This window comes from Fusarium venenatum, assembly GCF_020744135.1.
Source record: "Fusarium venenatum strain MPI-CAGE-CH-0201 chromosome Unknown EDB82scaffold_3, whole genome shotgun sequence".
NCBI classification, from domain to species: domain Eukaryota; kingdom Fungi; phylum Ascomycota; class Sordariomycetes; order Hypocreales; family Nectriaceae; genus Fusarium; species Fusarium venenatum.
The window spans coordinates 1,170,201-1,183,381 of NW_027072131.1; the positions used below are offsets into that span (position 1 = coordinate 1,170,201).

At 47.1% G+C, this 13,181-nt stretch overlaps 6 protein-coding genes across 6 annotated transcripts; 3 read left to right on the forward strand and 3 right to left on the reverse strand.

The window, feature by feature from the left end:
- Window positions 1-1,232: 1,232 nt before the first annotated feature.
- EDB82DRAFT_476879 (DNA topoisomerase) lies at window positions 1,233-3,476 on the reverse strand (the record flags this gene model as incomplete). Its single annotated transcript, XM_025726586.1, has 6 exons — window positions 1,233-1,262; window positions 1,322-2,643; window positions 2,694-2,863; window positions 2,914-3,092; window positions 3,141-3,338; window positions 3,396-3,476. The coding sequence occupies 6 exons, from the start codon at window positions 3,474-3,476 to the stop codon at window positions 1,233-1,235; spliced, it is 1,980 nt and encodes a 659-aa protein (XP_025581138.1).
- A 722-nt stretch (window positions 3,477-4,198) lies between these two features.
- Window positions 4,199-5,416, forward strand: EDB82DRAFT_433132 (uncharacterized protein; the record flags this gene model as incomplete). Its single annotated transcript, XM_025726587.1, has 4 exons — window positions 4,199-4,558; window positions 4,611-4,675; window positions 4,724-4,950; window positions 4,998-5,416. The coding sequence occupies 4 exons, from the start codon at window positions 4,199-4,201 to the stop codon at window positions 5,414-5,416; spliced, it is 1,071 nt and encodes a 356-aa protein (XP_025581139.1).
- A 758-nt stretch (window positions 5,417-6,174) lies between these two features.
- On the reverse strand, window positions 6,175-7,243 carry EDB82DRAFT_433405 (HAD-like domain-containing protein; the record flags this gene model as incomplete). Its single annotated transcript, XM_025726588.1, has 4 exons — window positions 6,175-6,938; window positions 6,988-7,056; window positions 7,104-7,125; window positions 7,175-7,243. The coding sequence occupies 4 exons, from the start codon at window positions 7,241-7,243 to the stop codon at window positions 6,175-6,177; spliced, it is 924 nt and encodes a 307-aa protein (XP_025581140.1).
- Window positions 7,244-8,469: 1,226 nt separating this feature from the next.
- Window positions 8,470-8,832, forward strand: EDB82DRAFT_476882 (uncharacterized protein; the record flags this gene model as incomplete). Its single annotated transcript, XM_025726590.1, has 1 exon — window positions 8,470-8,832. One exon carries the CDS (start codon window positions 8,470-8,472, stop codon window positions 8,830-8,832), a length of 363 nt encoding a protein of 120 aa, XP_025581141.1.
- Window positions 8,833-8,958: 126 nt separating this feature from the next.
- EDB82DRAFT_211067 (uncharacterized protein) lies at window positions 8,959-10,019 on the reverse strand. Its single transcript, XM_065607222.1, has 4 exons — window positions 9,771-10,019; window positions 9,676-9,709; window positions 9,324-9,621; window positions 8,959-9,269 (listed from the first exon to the last, which is right to left on the reverse strand). The coding sequence occupies exons 1-4, from the start codon at window positions 9,824-9,826 to the stop codon at window positions 9,085-9,087; spliced, it is 573 nt and encodes a 190-aa protein (XP_065463791.1). The 5' UTR covers window positions 9,827-10,019; the 3' UTR covers window positions 8,959-9,084.
- A 368-nt stretch (window positions 10,020-10,387) lies between these two features.
- Window positions 10,388-13,144, forward strand: EDB82DRAFT_503618 (SPOC like C-terminal domain-containing protein). Its single transcript, XM_025726592.2, has 7 exons — window positions 10,388-11,032; window positions 11,079-11,139; window positions 11,189-11,704; window positions 11,755-12,146; window positions 12,191-12,402; window positions 12,453-12,916; window positions 12,964-13,144. The coding sequence occupies exons 1-7, from the start codon at window positions 10,545-10,547 to the stop codon at window positions 12,979-12,981; spliced, it is 2,151 nt and encodes a 716-aa protein (XP_025581143.2). The 5' UTR covers window positions 10,388-10,544; the 3' UTR covers window positions 12,982-13,144.
- The last annotated feature ends 37 nt before the right edge of the window (window positions 13,145-13,181 follow it).

Consider the following 13,181-nt stretch of genomic DNA (forward strand, 5'->3'; position numbering starts at 1 on the left):
GAAGCGAATAACCCTAATGATGGTTCCAAAAGCAGGACACCACCATTATTATTCATTCACCGGCGTGGCCGAAATACACAGGCAAGCAAGACTGTTGGTATTGATGAAGTTCGAAATCCTATTGTAGTCTATTTTCGTTTCATGCAAACGATTCCTGGCCAATCCAACGTAATCATTGCCATTTTCGGAACCTTCATATTGTTAGTGGTGATTGAGTACGGGTTCGTGGAGGTATTCGCGTCCTTTCTCTCTTGTAAATATTGATTGGTTGTGCAAGATGTCCAGTTGAGTACTAATAAAAGCCGTCATCCTTGATGTGCCATTGTCACGTTGCCAAGGTCCTTATTTATGATTGGACTTGCGGTGCCGACAATATTACCGGCATTACTTCGTCACCTTTCCCCAGATACTATTGTCGCTCAGCAGGAAGTTCGTTTCGGCTGTGGAGGCATCGGCCAGTGAACGGCTTTGAAGTCTCCTCTCTTCACACACTTTATCAAACTAAGGGAATTCGTCTTCAAGTACATGTGGCCCGTTGTCGGTTGATGAACCCCACGTTGGACATTGCTACGCCGTGGACGTCTCGTGTAAAGGGCGCTTCCCCGCGCATCAAGAAGGAAGAACGGAAGAGAGACGGAATCACTATCAATCCCGCTGCCCCGCGCTCTTGCCCGAGTCTACGAGATATCGTGTCGTGCGGGGATGATTAAGTCCAGTGTGGCTCCCGTGCCGTGAACGGTCCCGGTCTCTTCCGCTCCGAATCCTCCGCAGTGAGAGACCTCATCCATATGTTCCCAGCCAGGTGGTTGACGCATAGTAGCTCTCCCTGCCTCGCCTGTCTATTGCCGGGTTTGGTAGTTTCATCGCTGCCACGCTTACACCACTGACTTTTTGGGACATGGTTACAGCTGCATAAACCCCGCTGCCAAGTATTCCAACTGATGAGGGGTGGTTTGATATATTATGCCGCCGCCATGTTTCGAGGCCATTGTTGGTGATGCTCAAATCATATCATTCAGATCGTACGTGTGAATGATCCACCGGCTGATAGGTTCCAAGTCAGGCTGGATCTCACCAGTTTCGCGACCCACAAACGGAATGGGGGTGTGGTTACCTTCGTCATATCGTCAACTTCCAAAGTTGGCAACTGAAACCCAGATATCTCGATGATTCCTTGTGAATGTGGCATCGACTAAGGGTTCATGTGCCCTGGATGCCGAGGGACCAAAGTCTCACGAAGTAAAGACAAATTCACGGCAAGCCTAGATGACGAGAGTCAGTGGCACGAAGAGCAAGGTCTGTGTTGCAGTCAGGCACATACCGTTCGCAGAACCCCCAGTTGCTCCTGAGACTGGTCGAATACACGCCTGTATTGAGCGAGACTCTCTCGTAGGACGGCTTCCTTGTTTGCACGACCGTCGCAGATAGCCTTCATCTTGATTTCCATCTCTTTCCGTAGAAACGGTTTGCCGAGACTGGTCTCGAAGTTCATTCGATCAAATCCCAAAATGAGAGCTACACCAAGCTGTGTAGGGACAAATACTTTTACTCCACCACGGCCTCCTGATGTAGATGCACCACCGCGCCCACCGCGTCCACCTCTGCTTCCTCTGCCTCCACGGCCACGACCGCGCCCTCTTGTGGATGGACCTGTGTCCGACTCCTCGTCACCTCTTGGTGCTTCACCTGATCGACCTATTGTAGCAGCGTATTCTCTGTCTTGAATCTTCTGGATATGCTCGGCCATGGTGGCATCTGTGCCGATGCCGTTGGCATCCATGAGAGCGATCAGGTCGGCTTCTGTGAGGAAGCCCGGAGCTGAAGTTTTGCCTTCCGTCATCATAGCCTCTGTAGGTTGAAAACGCTCTCCTTCGGTGAACTTTGGTAGTTCCACAGTGTTGTTCCATTTTTCGTAAACAAACACGTCGAGATAGTTTCTCTCAAGAACGATAACACCGTGGGCATTAAAACGCTCGTCTCCGTATTCAACCTCAACGTCAGATGCCATGCCTTTGGCGTCGTCTGAGCAGCAAGCAAGAAACCGGCGGACAATATACTCGTATAATCGACCCTCATCGCGATTTAGGACTGTAGGAGAAGCATACGTGATAGGATGAATAGGAGGATGGGCTTTATCGTCGTTTCTCCCTTCTCTTGGTTGTTGAAAGACACCATTGACAAGGTTCTGTGCAAATGGTCCCCATCTCTGGTCGGTTGTCTGCTTATCAACCAGAGTTCGGAGATTCATCCCTCGATCAAAACGATCAGTCTCGGTTCTGGGGTAACTTATGAATCCTTTGTTGTAGAGTCCTTCGGCGATAGTCATGGCCTGTTGTCCACTCATATGCAATAACCTTGTTGCAGCCTTTTGTAGTTCAACGGTTGTAAGGGGTAAGGGTTTAAACTTGCGAGTAGGTTTCTGCTGAACTTTTATGACGGTTGCTATTTTTGCTGTAAGGCATCTTTCATACAAAATGACGGTAGACATTCGGTCGAAAAGCCTATTTCGTAGCCAGGAGAAATCAACCTTTTTACCGTCTCGGTTGTGTGTCAGCTTTATGCTCCAGAAGGGTTCTGGAACGAAGTTTTTGACACGAAAATAACGATCAACGACGAACCCAAGGGTTGGAAATTGGCAGGATCCTAAACGGTCAGTAAAACAGACAAGGTAGACCTGAACATTGGGCACACACCATAGCTAAGGGTCATTTTTTCCAAAGGTCCTCCAAGCTGCCGTAGGTTATTCGTGAGGAAGCGAGTAAAAGCATAGCCGATTCGGAGGTCAAGCTCTATTCTCGTGGCCACAGCATTGACTTGCCTTTCGTCCAAGGTTGTCAGGTTCCTGGCTGCTGATATGACATGTCTGATATCATTAGATTCCATCTAGGCCGGAAAGGAAGGGGGACAACGTACGCTCTTTCAATATTGCTGAATCTTGCTCGCAACACCCGAATACCCGGCTTGCCCTTTCGAGCAGCTTCGACGATTTCATTGCCGATATGTTCACCTTCGCGATCGCAATCCGTCCAGATTACGAGGACTTGAGCATATCGCGCTTGAGATTCCAGATTTTGGGCAATTACCTTTTTATCCTACAGAGCGTCAACAAATTTATGTCGAGTGAAGATAGGAGAACTCACATCGCTAATAGTTGTGACAATTGGGGCAGTGAACAACGATTCCGGAGGAGGCGAGTACCAGCTCTTGTTCGCAGGTGTAAAGTCGACGTTTGTTAAATGACCAGTGACACAAGTCATATTGACGGAGCAGTGGCCCAATTGCTGGCCAAAGTCAAAATCGAACGAGTAGTTCTTGATGTACTTGCTTCTCGTATTGTGCTACAAACTCACAGTTAGAACAGGATGTACAGAGAGTCGGGAGTAAGATATCCTTACTGTTTCGACACGGCCTCCAGCGAGATGAGTCGCTACAGCCTTGGAGATGGAAGGCTTTTCAGCCACACAGAGGACCTTCATTCTGGATTTGTTTGTTAAGTAGAAGAAGAGTCACTGCTTTAGTACTCGATTGAAGGATTTTCAGTGGTTGAGGTGATCACAAGAAGCGAGTGAAGGATTGCCTCAGGTTTCATGCGGAGGTGAAGTTTTGCGCTGAGGCAGGCACGATATAGAGAGCGAGAATCTGCCAAACACGCTTTTGCAGTAGGAATGATTTGCTGTAATATCCTATTAGGAAGTGCTCTTTGCATGAAATCAAGGCCTTTCTGCCTTTTTGTGCTCATCGGTTTCCCTCCTGTTGAAATACGCTGTAATATCAAATCCGTCCCCAACGCTGAACATTACTCGATATTCACGATGCATAGGAGGGAAAAGAGTGAATGTCTATCACTGAAGTTGAAATTTCAATGGAGCCTCTTCAGTGGCATACCCACTAGCCACAGCGGCTGCTTCCGAATCTTACAGGGAGCTATTTCCTAAACTTTGGCGACTCCACAAACCAAGGCAATAACCAGGAATGCAAGAATAGACGGGACCTTCCCTTGCGGCGTAGCGCGTTTTAGGCGTAATTGGCTTGTAAGCCCGGATAGAAATGGCGTGTGTCATACATTTCATGCTGTCTATGACGTGGGCTGTGCTTTGGTTGTTTGTGTCGTTATTACCTATCAAAACACCACTTGTATTGCACCACGATCAAGTGGAAATTCGATCTTCAACCAATATTTTCCTCTGATTAAACAGACATGGCTCTTCCATATCTCAAGTCCATTGAGGACTGCGGCGAGTACGCAAAGGCTGTTGAGCCGTACATTCCTCAACTTTATGCTCTTCCTCGGCAGTTTCTTGACAACATCGTCAGTCCGGATGGGCTAAGGCAGTTGTATGTTGACACGAACCCGCTCATCTCGGCTTTTGCAATTTCTGTCGCCCTTACAGTTCCCTTTCTCGTTGTCTCGGAGATCAACAGAAACTACTCCCAGGTTGACCGCATGTGGTCCATTCTCCCCAATCTTTACGTTGTCCACCTTTCCATCTGGGCACGTCTTGCTGGTGTCTCTTCTTCGCGAGTGGATCTGATTTCTTTGGCTACAACTCTTTGGAGTGTGAGTTACTTTACACCTTATTCGCTGCATTCGTTGCTGACCTGCATCTCAGTGCCGTTTGACCTACAATTACTGGCGTAAGGGTGGCTATGAGAAGGGATCTGAAGATTATCGATGGTAAGTTAATCGCCGACTGAGAACCATCCATAAGCTTACAATTACCAGGGCCATTCTGCAAAAATATGTGCCAAGGCCCATCTGGTTCATCTTCAATGTCACGTTCATCTCATTCATCCAGAGTGTTCTGCTCTTCAGTTTCTCATGCGTTCCCGCTTACGCCATCCTTCTCTCTACCAAGTTTGAAGAAAATGTGGCCCCTGCTGACATCTTCTTCTTTCTCACCATGGTCGGACTGGTCTACAGTGAGTGGGTTAGCGATGGTCAGCAATGGGGTGAGTAATCCGTCCATCTCCGAGGTGAATAAAACTAATGCATTCAGATTTCCATGCGGCCAAGCACAAGTATCAGGCCGAAGCTAAGGTTCCTCGCGAGTACAGCTACACCCAGGCCGACCTTGACCGAGGCTTCAACACCTCTGGACTCTGGGCCTACAGCAGACATCCCAACTTTGCCGCTGAGCAGCTTGTCTGGTTTGTCCTGTACCAGTGGAGCTGCTATGCAACCAAGAATCTGTACAGCTACACACTTGCCGGCTCTGCTGCTTTGATCATGCTCTTCCAGGGTTCAACTTGGCTCACCGAGATTATCACAGTGGGAAAGTACTCCGAGTATCCAAAGTACCAGAAGCAGGTTGGCATGTTCTTGCCCAAGTCTCTTCGACCATACAAGACACCCCCGCCCAAGGTCATCCGAACCAGCGACCTTGCAAAGAAGAACGAGAGCAAGAAGCAAGCTTGAATATAGTTTAGATATTCATATCAAAGGCGTTCAGGTGCAGGTGAGCCTTGTGCCTTCAGACCTACAGAAACAACAACCGGTACAACAGCCCAGTTCGGTTGCAGGGCCTTGTGCCTTCTAAACCTGGACCAAATGGCTGATATCAAATGGGTGTGCCAGAAGGAAGAGCAGCTCGGAGCCCTGTATTGGAAGCTGCGCCAAGGGGTTGGCTGTACGGAAGAGGAGAAGGCGTTCCTGTTGGCGATGCGCTCGAGCAGTTATGCGCGCTGGATTATGAACCTAGAAGTGGTAGTTTATACGATCAAGATATTCAAACCATTCTAGGGTCCGCGATTAACGATCAACTTTTCAACTGACCACAACGGTCGAGATATATGGGTTTGGTTAGTGAGTTTGCGAATTTCCGTGTAGCAAGCTGTACTAGGTTTAGTGGGAAGCTTCAGGTGCAAACGAAGGCTTCCCCGTGGATTGGTTGCTAGTGGAGGAGAAGTTTTGTAACTACTGTTGAAATACTACTGTTGAAATATTGTTTAACACCGGGCATTTCTCACACATTTGCTTAGATTATTAGTTACTTGATTGTTTTGGCTTTCAAAGTCTAATGATGACTCCAAAACCATCAAGTAACTACCTAATGATACAAGTAACTAATAATACAAGCAAGTATGTGAACAATGCCCTGTGGTAAACAGTATCTCGCCCAGTAATTTCAACAGTGGTTTCTCTATAATATATCTATGCAAAGGCTCTATATTATTCTATTCTTTTGCCAGTCTAAGATCGCTGAACTTGTCGGCATAGTACGAAGGCACGGCGATGGCGTCCTCTTTTTCCCAGTCCTCCTTCTTGTTCACGCCAGTCAGGACATGCAGTGTGCCACCTAGCTTGCCCTCGATTCCAAACTTGATATCAGTGTTGAGTCGGTCACCAACCATGCATGTGCGAGCTCGGTTAAGTTGGAACTTGCCCTCAACGGCGTCCATCATGGCCTGGCTGGGCTTGCCGAGAGCCAAAGGCTGTTGTCCCGTAGCGTGGACAACGGGGATATGACAGGAACCAGCGCCGAGAAAGAAGTTGTGATGCATTGGCAGTGTAGAGTCGACGTTGGTAGCGAGGAATGTAGCTCCCCTCTTGACGTAGTGCATAGCATGGGCGTACTTGAGGTAGTTGACGTGGTAGTCAAGACCACAGAGTACGACGCCAACCTCGGGGTCGAGATGGGAACCATCAGCGATACCCTTGAAGTCGTCGTTTGTGATATCTCGTCGGAAAGCCTCATCTGTACCCCCAACATGCGGTACGCCTTCTGAATCAAGCTCCTGCTCAATTCCCGACTCTCCAATAATGAAGACCTTGCGCTTACCCTCAGGCAGCTTCAGGATACGGGCAATATAGATGGCAGCAGAGTAGCTGGAACCAAATACATCGTCCTTCTCACTAGGGATACCGAGACCAGTGAGTTTCTTAAGATACTCATCGCGGGATTTTGTGGAGTTATTGGTGACGAATACGACCCTCTTTCCTATATTGGTGTGAGTCTCTTGTCTAGATCGTGAGCACAGCAAGCTAACCTTTTGATCTCAAGAAGTTGATGGTCTCTGGGACTCCCTCGTACACATGATCACCAGACCACAAAACACCTTCATAAGTTAGCCACTGTGTTATTTTGGGAATTGTTCATATTCACCGTCGCAGTCAAGGAGGAAGACCTGTTGATGGGTGTCAGTGTAATACTCGGCCAGTGTATAAATGACTCACGTCGAATTTGTCAATGAACTCGTTGATGGCAGCAACATCATTGCTGATGTATTTTGGTGAAGATACCATTTTGTCTATGAGCCCGACCAGAAAAGACACTGTATGATGTTCGTGAATATGATCGACCAGAATTTCAGTTGGTTGAATATGAACTTGATCGTCGACGAACTAAAGCGGACTGACTCGGTGGATGTGCTTAGTCAGAGATAACAAGAATAACATCACTTGTGATGCAATAAGGCTGGATAATCGGTGATCAATGGACTTATTATAAAAAGACATCCCGAATATTACAGTAAGCTTGTAACGACACTGCTGATAGCATTTGCGAGTAATCTTGTGATGACACGACATATGAGATTTCTCGATATAGGGTAGTCTCTCGACTGTTGGTTGAACAACTCCTCGGATAACTACGACTCGTTTTCTGTCTATCAAGGATGATTCATGCAGATGATAACGACCCTGCATCTTGATAGGCAACTCTTAGTGCAATGACAACATAATCCGGCCCATGCATGTCGCGATTAATGTGCCGAAAGTGCACAATTGGTCCGAGGTAGGCTCTGGAAGCCGCAGACCCTTCCCGCGTGGCAAAGAATCTCAAAGTCGAAAATCTTTAGTCCCTTAACGGTTTTAGTTAAAGCAAATCTTATCATTGGCTCATAAACTTTGCCTTGCGAGTAATGGGTCAACCTTGTTCGTCATCGGTGGGTTTCTAGAATTCCACGTTTTCCCTTGAAACTTTTTTTCTCCTTCTTTTTTCCTGACTAATATTGAAGATAACAGGTTCTACCCGTGAAATTGGGTTACCTAGGCTCGCTTACATCCGAGGCGAGATAGCCTGCATCAACAGACCGACATCTACACACAGACAGGAGAATACAAAGTGCAATTCACCGCTCTGGATACTTCCCGTATCAAGCGAGGTAGCGTGGGAACCCTGAAGCTAAAGTTGGTCAAGGTCTCCACGGCCAGGGACCCATTTCACGATCAGCTAAAGGGGTTTCCACTTGCTAGAGCAACTAACACAACTACGCAGTACAGTATGAAGTTTTAAACCGGACCGGCTGGATACCTACGTAATTATAAATATCTACAGGAACAGACCGCATGGAGTTGAGTTTTCTCTCTTATATTTTAAACCTTTCATCTTGATCTATCTCTTGTGCTGTTACCATAGCGAAACAAGCGCAAACCTACATACAACAGCTCCCTTATCTTCATATCAATCAACCAAGAGGAACACTCAAAAACATACAAATACTTCATCTCCCTCTCAAACAACAATCAAAATGACTACCGCTCCCACCAGTGTCGCTGCTGCCCCCAGCAATGCCAACTCATACTTCAGCGAGGTGCACAAGACTCAGTCTACCGCAACAACCCCAATCTCTACTCCTGGACTCAAGGCTGAAGAGTTTGAGAACAACACCCGCAGACCTACTATTCTGAGCACCGACTTCCCCAAGCCCAACGAAGATGTCGACGTTGAGGCTATGCTTGATCGCCAGCCCGGCCGCTGGACAATCAAGGGACAAATGGAGGCCAACCAGCGCCGTCAACAGAAGGCCCTCAGCGAAGAAGAGGCCAAGGCCCAGCGTCAGCGAGACTTTGAAAAGGCCAAGGAGGAGCTCCGTGCCTCATTCCGAATTTAAAGCACAGCGCTTGTCTTTTAACACCAGACGTTCACTATGAGAGCTATACTGGTTCACAACCCATGACAACCATTTGGCGCAATGTTTTCAAAGCTATACCTAATATTTCAACGAATTACGATACAACGAATAGACATACTATAGATTCTCGCTATTGTACGATGAAAAGTAGTCGCTAGGCTATCGGGAAGATTGTTTGCACCACTAGCATTTTAGAGCATGAATAAGACTTTCATCTTCATCATTAACCGTTTAAGCAAGGTCCGCAACGGACAGAACCCGACCACCCAAAGTGAAACCGTATCCGATAGCAGCCACAAATGTAGCAAGGTTGAGAAGAGATGAGACGCCGTGAAGCATGCCGAACTTCTTGTTGAGAGCCTTCATCTCGTCTGAGTGAGGTCCCTCAGCGTAGTATTCCTTACCATCTCGCTTAACTATGAATTCATTAGTATGGGTTTGGTAGACTGATGATACTTTGCGTGACATACCTTGACCACGTCGCTTCTTGATAATGTCGACAGTCATTGGTAGGAGAACAAGCAGGTTGATAGCACCAGTGATACCCATGACGCTGATAGGCAACAAAGAGTGCCAGCGGGCAAATTCCGACACCAAACCAGCTGGACCATTTGCAAGACCAATCAGAGAGTTTCCGGGGAACGTCAGAGCGAGAACACCGGGTAGGACAGTTTGAAGGCCGAAGTAGATGGGGAAGAGCTTTTGCTGGATGGCGGAGAAGCTGGCACGATCGACTGCCCTGAACGCTACGATGCCGTTGACGAAGGACTGCCGACTTGTTAGATCTGAGTACAAAATTAGATTCAGCATTGGGGTACATACGTGGAAAAAGGTCGTTCCTAAAAGTGTTCCGTAGCTGCCGTCCAGTTAGCTCACTCATCCTTGACTGATTTCGTTGTATCTGATAGGAAGCTTACGTGATGATATGATAGGGAGCCGGGGACAAGGCCACGGCCTTTGCTGTGCTTGCCATTGTTACTGTTTTGCTTCACTTTGTGAGTGAGAGTTGATGAAAACAGATGATGTTTCAACTCAGCCGAGGTGTATGTTTCTCTAAGCTGGACCTACGTAGACAGGTCATCGACCCTGGTCTATGATACAATGGAGACCACGTGACTGGCCACATCACTTTGAAGTTCTTGTTACGGATGGGATTATACAGAAACAGAAATACTGGAATGATGCTAAATTACTCATGTTTGTATCTCTTTTGACGGATACTTGCTGACATGTGCATCGTTACATCTATCGTTTCACCAATTGCCGTCAGCAATGCAAGAGCTGTATGAGCTCCATGGGCTCGTTTCTAACCCTACGACTTTAATTGCAGAACACAGTCCGTAGTATGTTTTTTAATCGATGGAATCATGGCTTTTCTTCTTTTTTGTCCAGGCAGGTATTGCGAAGTTTAATCAGGAGTCGCACCTGTCATCTCAATTAACATGTAGGGCAGCACGTGATTTCGTGTTTCGCGCGTCTAGGTACACCTCCGTTCAGCTGCAGGCATCGCGCCCCTCGTTCCATCTTAGACAGCAGTTCTGAGCTAGAGGCCTTCTGCCTAAATAATACAAGGGTTTACCACTGAGAAGCTTTGTACGATTGACGTTCGTTTAAATCAACTCGCATCTCCCTCCACCCATTTGGTTTATTTCCTTATTATCGCTTGTACCAGTCAAAACACGAAACTCATCATGGCTGAAAAAGAGGCAACCATCTTTATCCTCGATCTGGGCTTGACTATGGCCCAGACTCATAGCGGGAGATCACAGTCTGATTTGGACTGGACCTTGCAATATGTATGGGACAAGATCACAGATGTCGTCGCGGCGAACCGCAAAACGCTCTGCGTTGGCGTCTTGGGTCTAAGAACAGACGAGACCTACAACAAGTTGCAAGACGACGAAGGCTATGATAACATTTCAGTGCTACGGGAGATGGGGCCAATGACTATGCCATCTCTAAGAGATCTCCAATCTGTGGTGAAGCCAAGCAACACGGAGGCTGGAGATGCTGTTTCCGCCATTGTTGTAGCAGTTGACATGATGGACGCCTTTACGAAGAAGCTCAAATGGAATCGAAAGATCTTCTTGATCACTGATGGCCAAGGGCCAATGGATGGAGATGATCTGAGCGACATTTCGAAGAAAATCAACGATTCGAATATTCAACTCACCATCCTGTAAGCCACCGACGCCCTTTTGTCCAACTGGTCTAATAAGTTGCAGTGGCGTAGATTTTGATGATCCGGAATATGGCTTTAAGGAAGAAGATAAGACGAGCACCAAGGTCAGCAAGAGCATCCATTGTCTTAAAGCACATAACTAAATATTGGCAGGAGGATAACGAGAAAGCTCTCAAAGCACTTGTTAACGACTGTAAAGACGGTGTTTTCGCAAACATCGCTGAAGCCATTGATGAGCTTGACACCCCTCGAATCAAAGCAGTCAAACCATACAAGACTTATGACGGCGCCCTCACTCTTGGAGACCCCGAGACGTTTCCTGCTGCGATGAGCATCAATGTCGAGAGATATTTCAAGACACATCTGGCACGCCCTTTGACAGCAAGCACAGTAGTCATCAAGTCTGAAGGTGCAGATGCTGAAGCTACTCAATACACTCAAGACGATGAGATGGAGGGCCTTGAGTTTTCTGCAGTCAAGCAAGCTCGTTCATACAAGGTTAATGACCCAGATGCTCCAGGAGGAAAGCGAGATGTCGAGTTTGATGACCTTGCCAAGGGCTACGAATATGGCCGAACAGCAGTACACATCAGCGAGTCGGAACACAACATCACCAAGATTGACACACAGAAGAGCTTCTCGATCATTGGCTTCATTCCATGCGCAAAGGTATGTCACATGCGAACTATCGCCCTATTCCTTGTACTTATGCTGTTTAGTACGAACCATTTCTCAACCTGGGCGAGACTTGCGTGACGATAGCACGCAAATTTGATGCCAAATCCGCCCTCGCGCTTTCGTCTCTTGTATGGGCACTCTCCGAGCTTGAGTCTTATGCGATTGCCCGGATTGTGACAAAAGATGCCAAAGATCCGCTGTTGGTGCTGTTGGCACCTGGCGTAGAACCAGACATGGAGTGTCTCTACGACGTTCCACTTCCATTTGCAGAGGATATCCGAAGCTACCAATTCCCTCCTTTGGATAGAGTGATTACGGTTACTGGCCAGACTGTGACCAAGCACCGACTGCTGCCTACGGATGAGCTCAACGATGCCATGAGTGATTACGTTGACGCCATGGATTTGTCAACATATGGTGTGGATGATGATGGGTACGTTTCAATCTATGCTCACCTTATTATTGCTAACTTTTTAGTGATGTGTCTGAATATGTACCTATTGATGACACCTTCAACCCGACAATTCACCGAGTGAACCATGCAGTGAAATCACGAGCAGTGTATCCTGAGAAGCCAGTTCCAGAAACTCCGTCCATATTGCTCCGATTCGCACAGTCACCAGAAGATCTGATTAAGAAGGTCCAGAGCAAGGCCGATGCCCTCATTCAAGCGGCAGATGTCAAAAAAGGTTTGTGTTCTACCTTATATCGTTATGAATCATAGCTAACTAGAAAACAGTACCACCAAAGGTCAAGGGCAAGCGTGGCAGAGAAACTGTCAAGCCAATTTCAGGCCTCGATGTTGACGCCCTTCTGGAAGAAGAGGAAAAGAAGGAGATCAGCCCTGACAATGCAGTTCCAGAATTCAAGCAGGTACTTGCAGTAACCGAAGAGGTCTCGGAGATTGAAGATGCAACTCATCAAATGGGCACCATTGTATCAACATTTGTTACAGAAAGCTTTGGCGACAACAAATACCAACGCGCTCTGGAATGCCTGGGCGTGATGAGGGAGGAACTCATCAGTATTGAAGAACCAGGACTCTACAACACCTTTATGAAAGGGATGAAGAAGAAGCTGCTCTCTGGAGACATGGGAGGTGACCGACGAGACTTCTGGTTCAAGGTGCGATGGGGTCGTCTGGGTCTAATTGACAACAAGCAATCGGATGTGTCTGATGTCACCCCAGACGAGGCTGATGAGGTACGTTTCGCAATAAAGGCTTCTGGCAGCTTGCTAACTTGAACCAGTTCTACAGATCAAAATGATGTAAGCGAAGTAAAGTTTGTTGTTTGTTAAACAGAGTTGATTTATGTATTAAGTCAATAGTTTGGCTGATTCGCGGTTATCTACTATCAGGCGCAAAGAGTCTAGCATGAACCAACCATGAAGAATTAAAACGATTAAATAAAGAAATGCATTAAATACTCGCTTCTGTTTTCAGTATATTCCGAAAACGCTGCGTAGA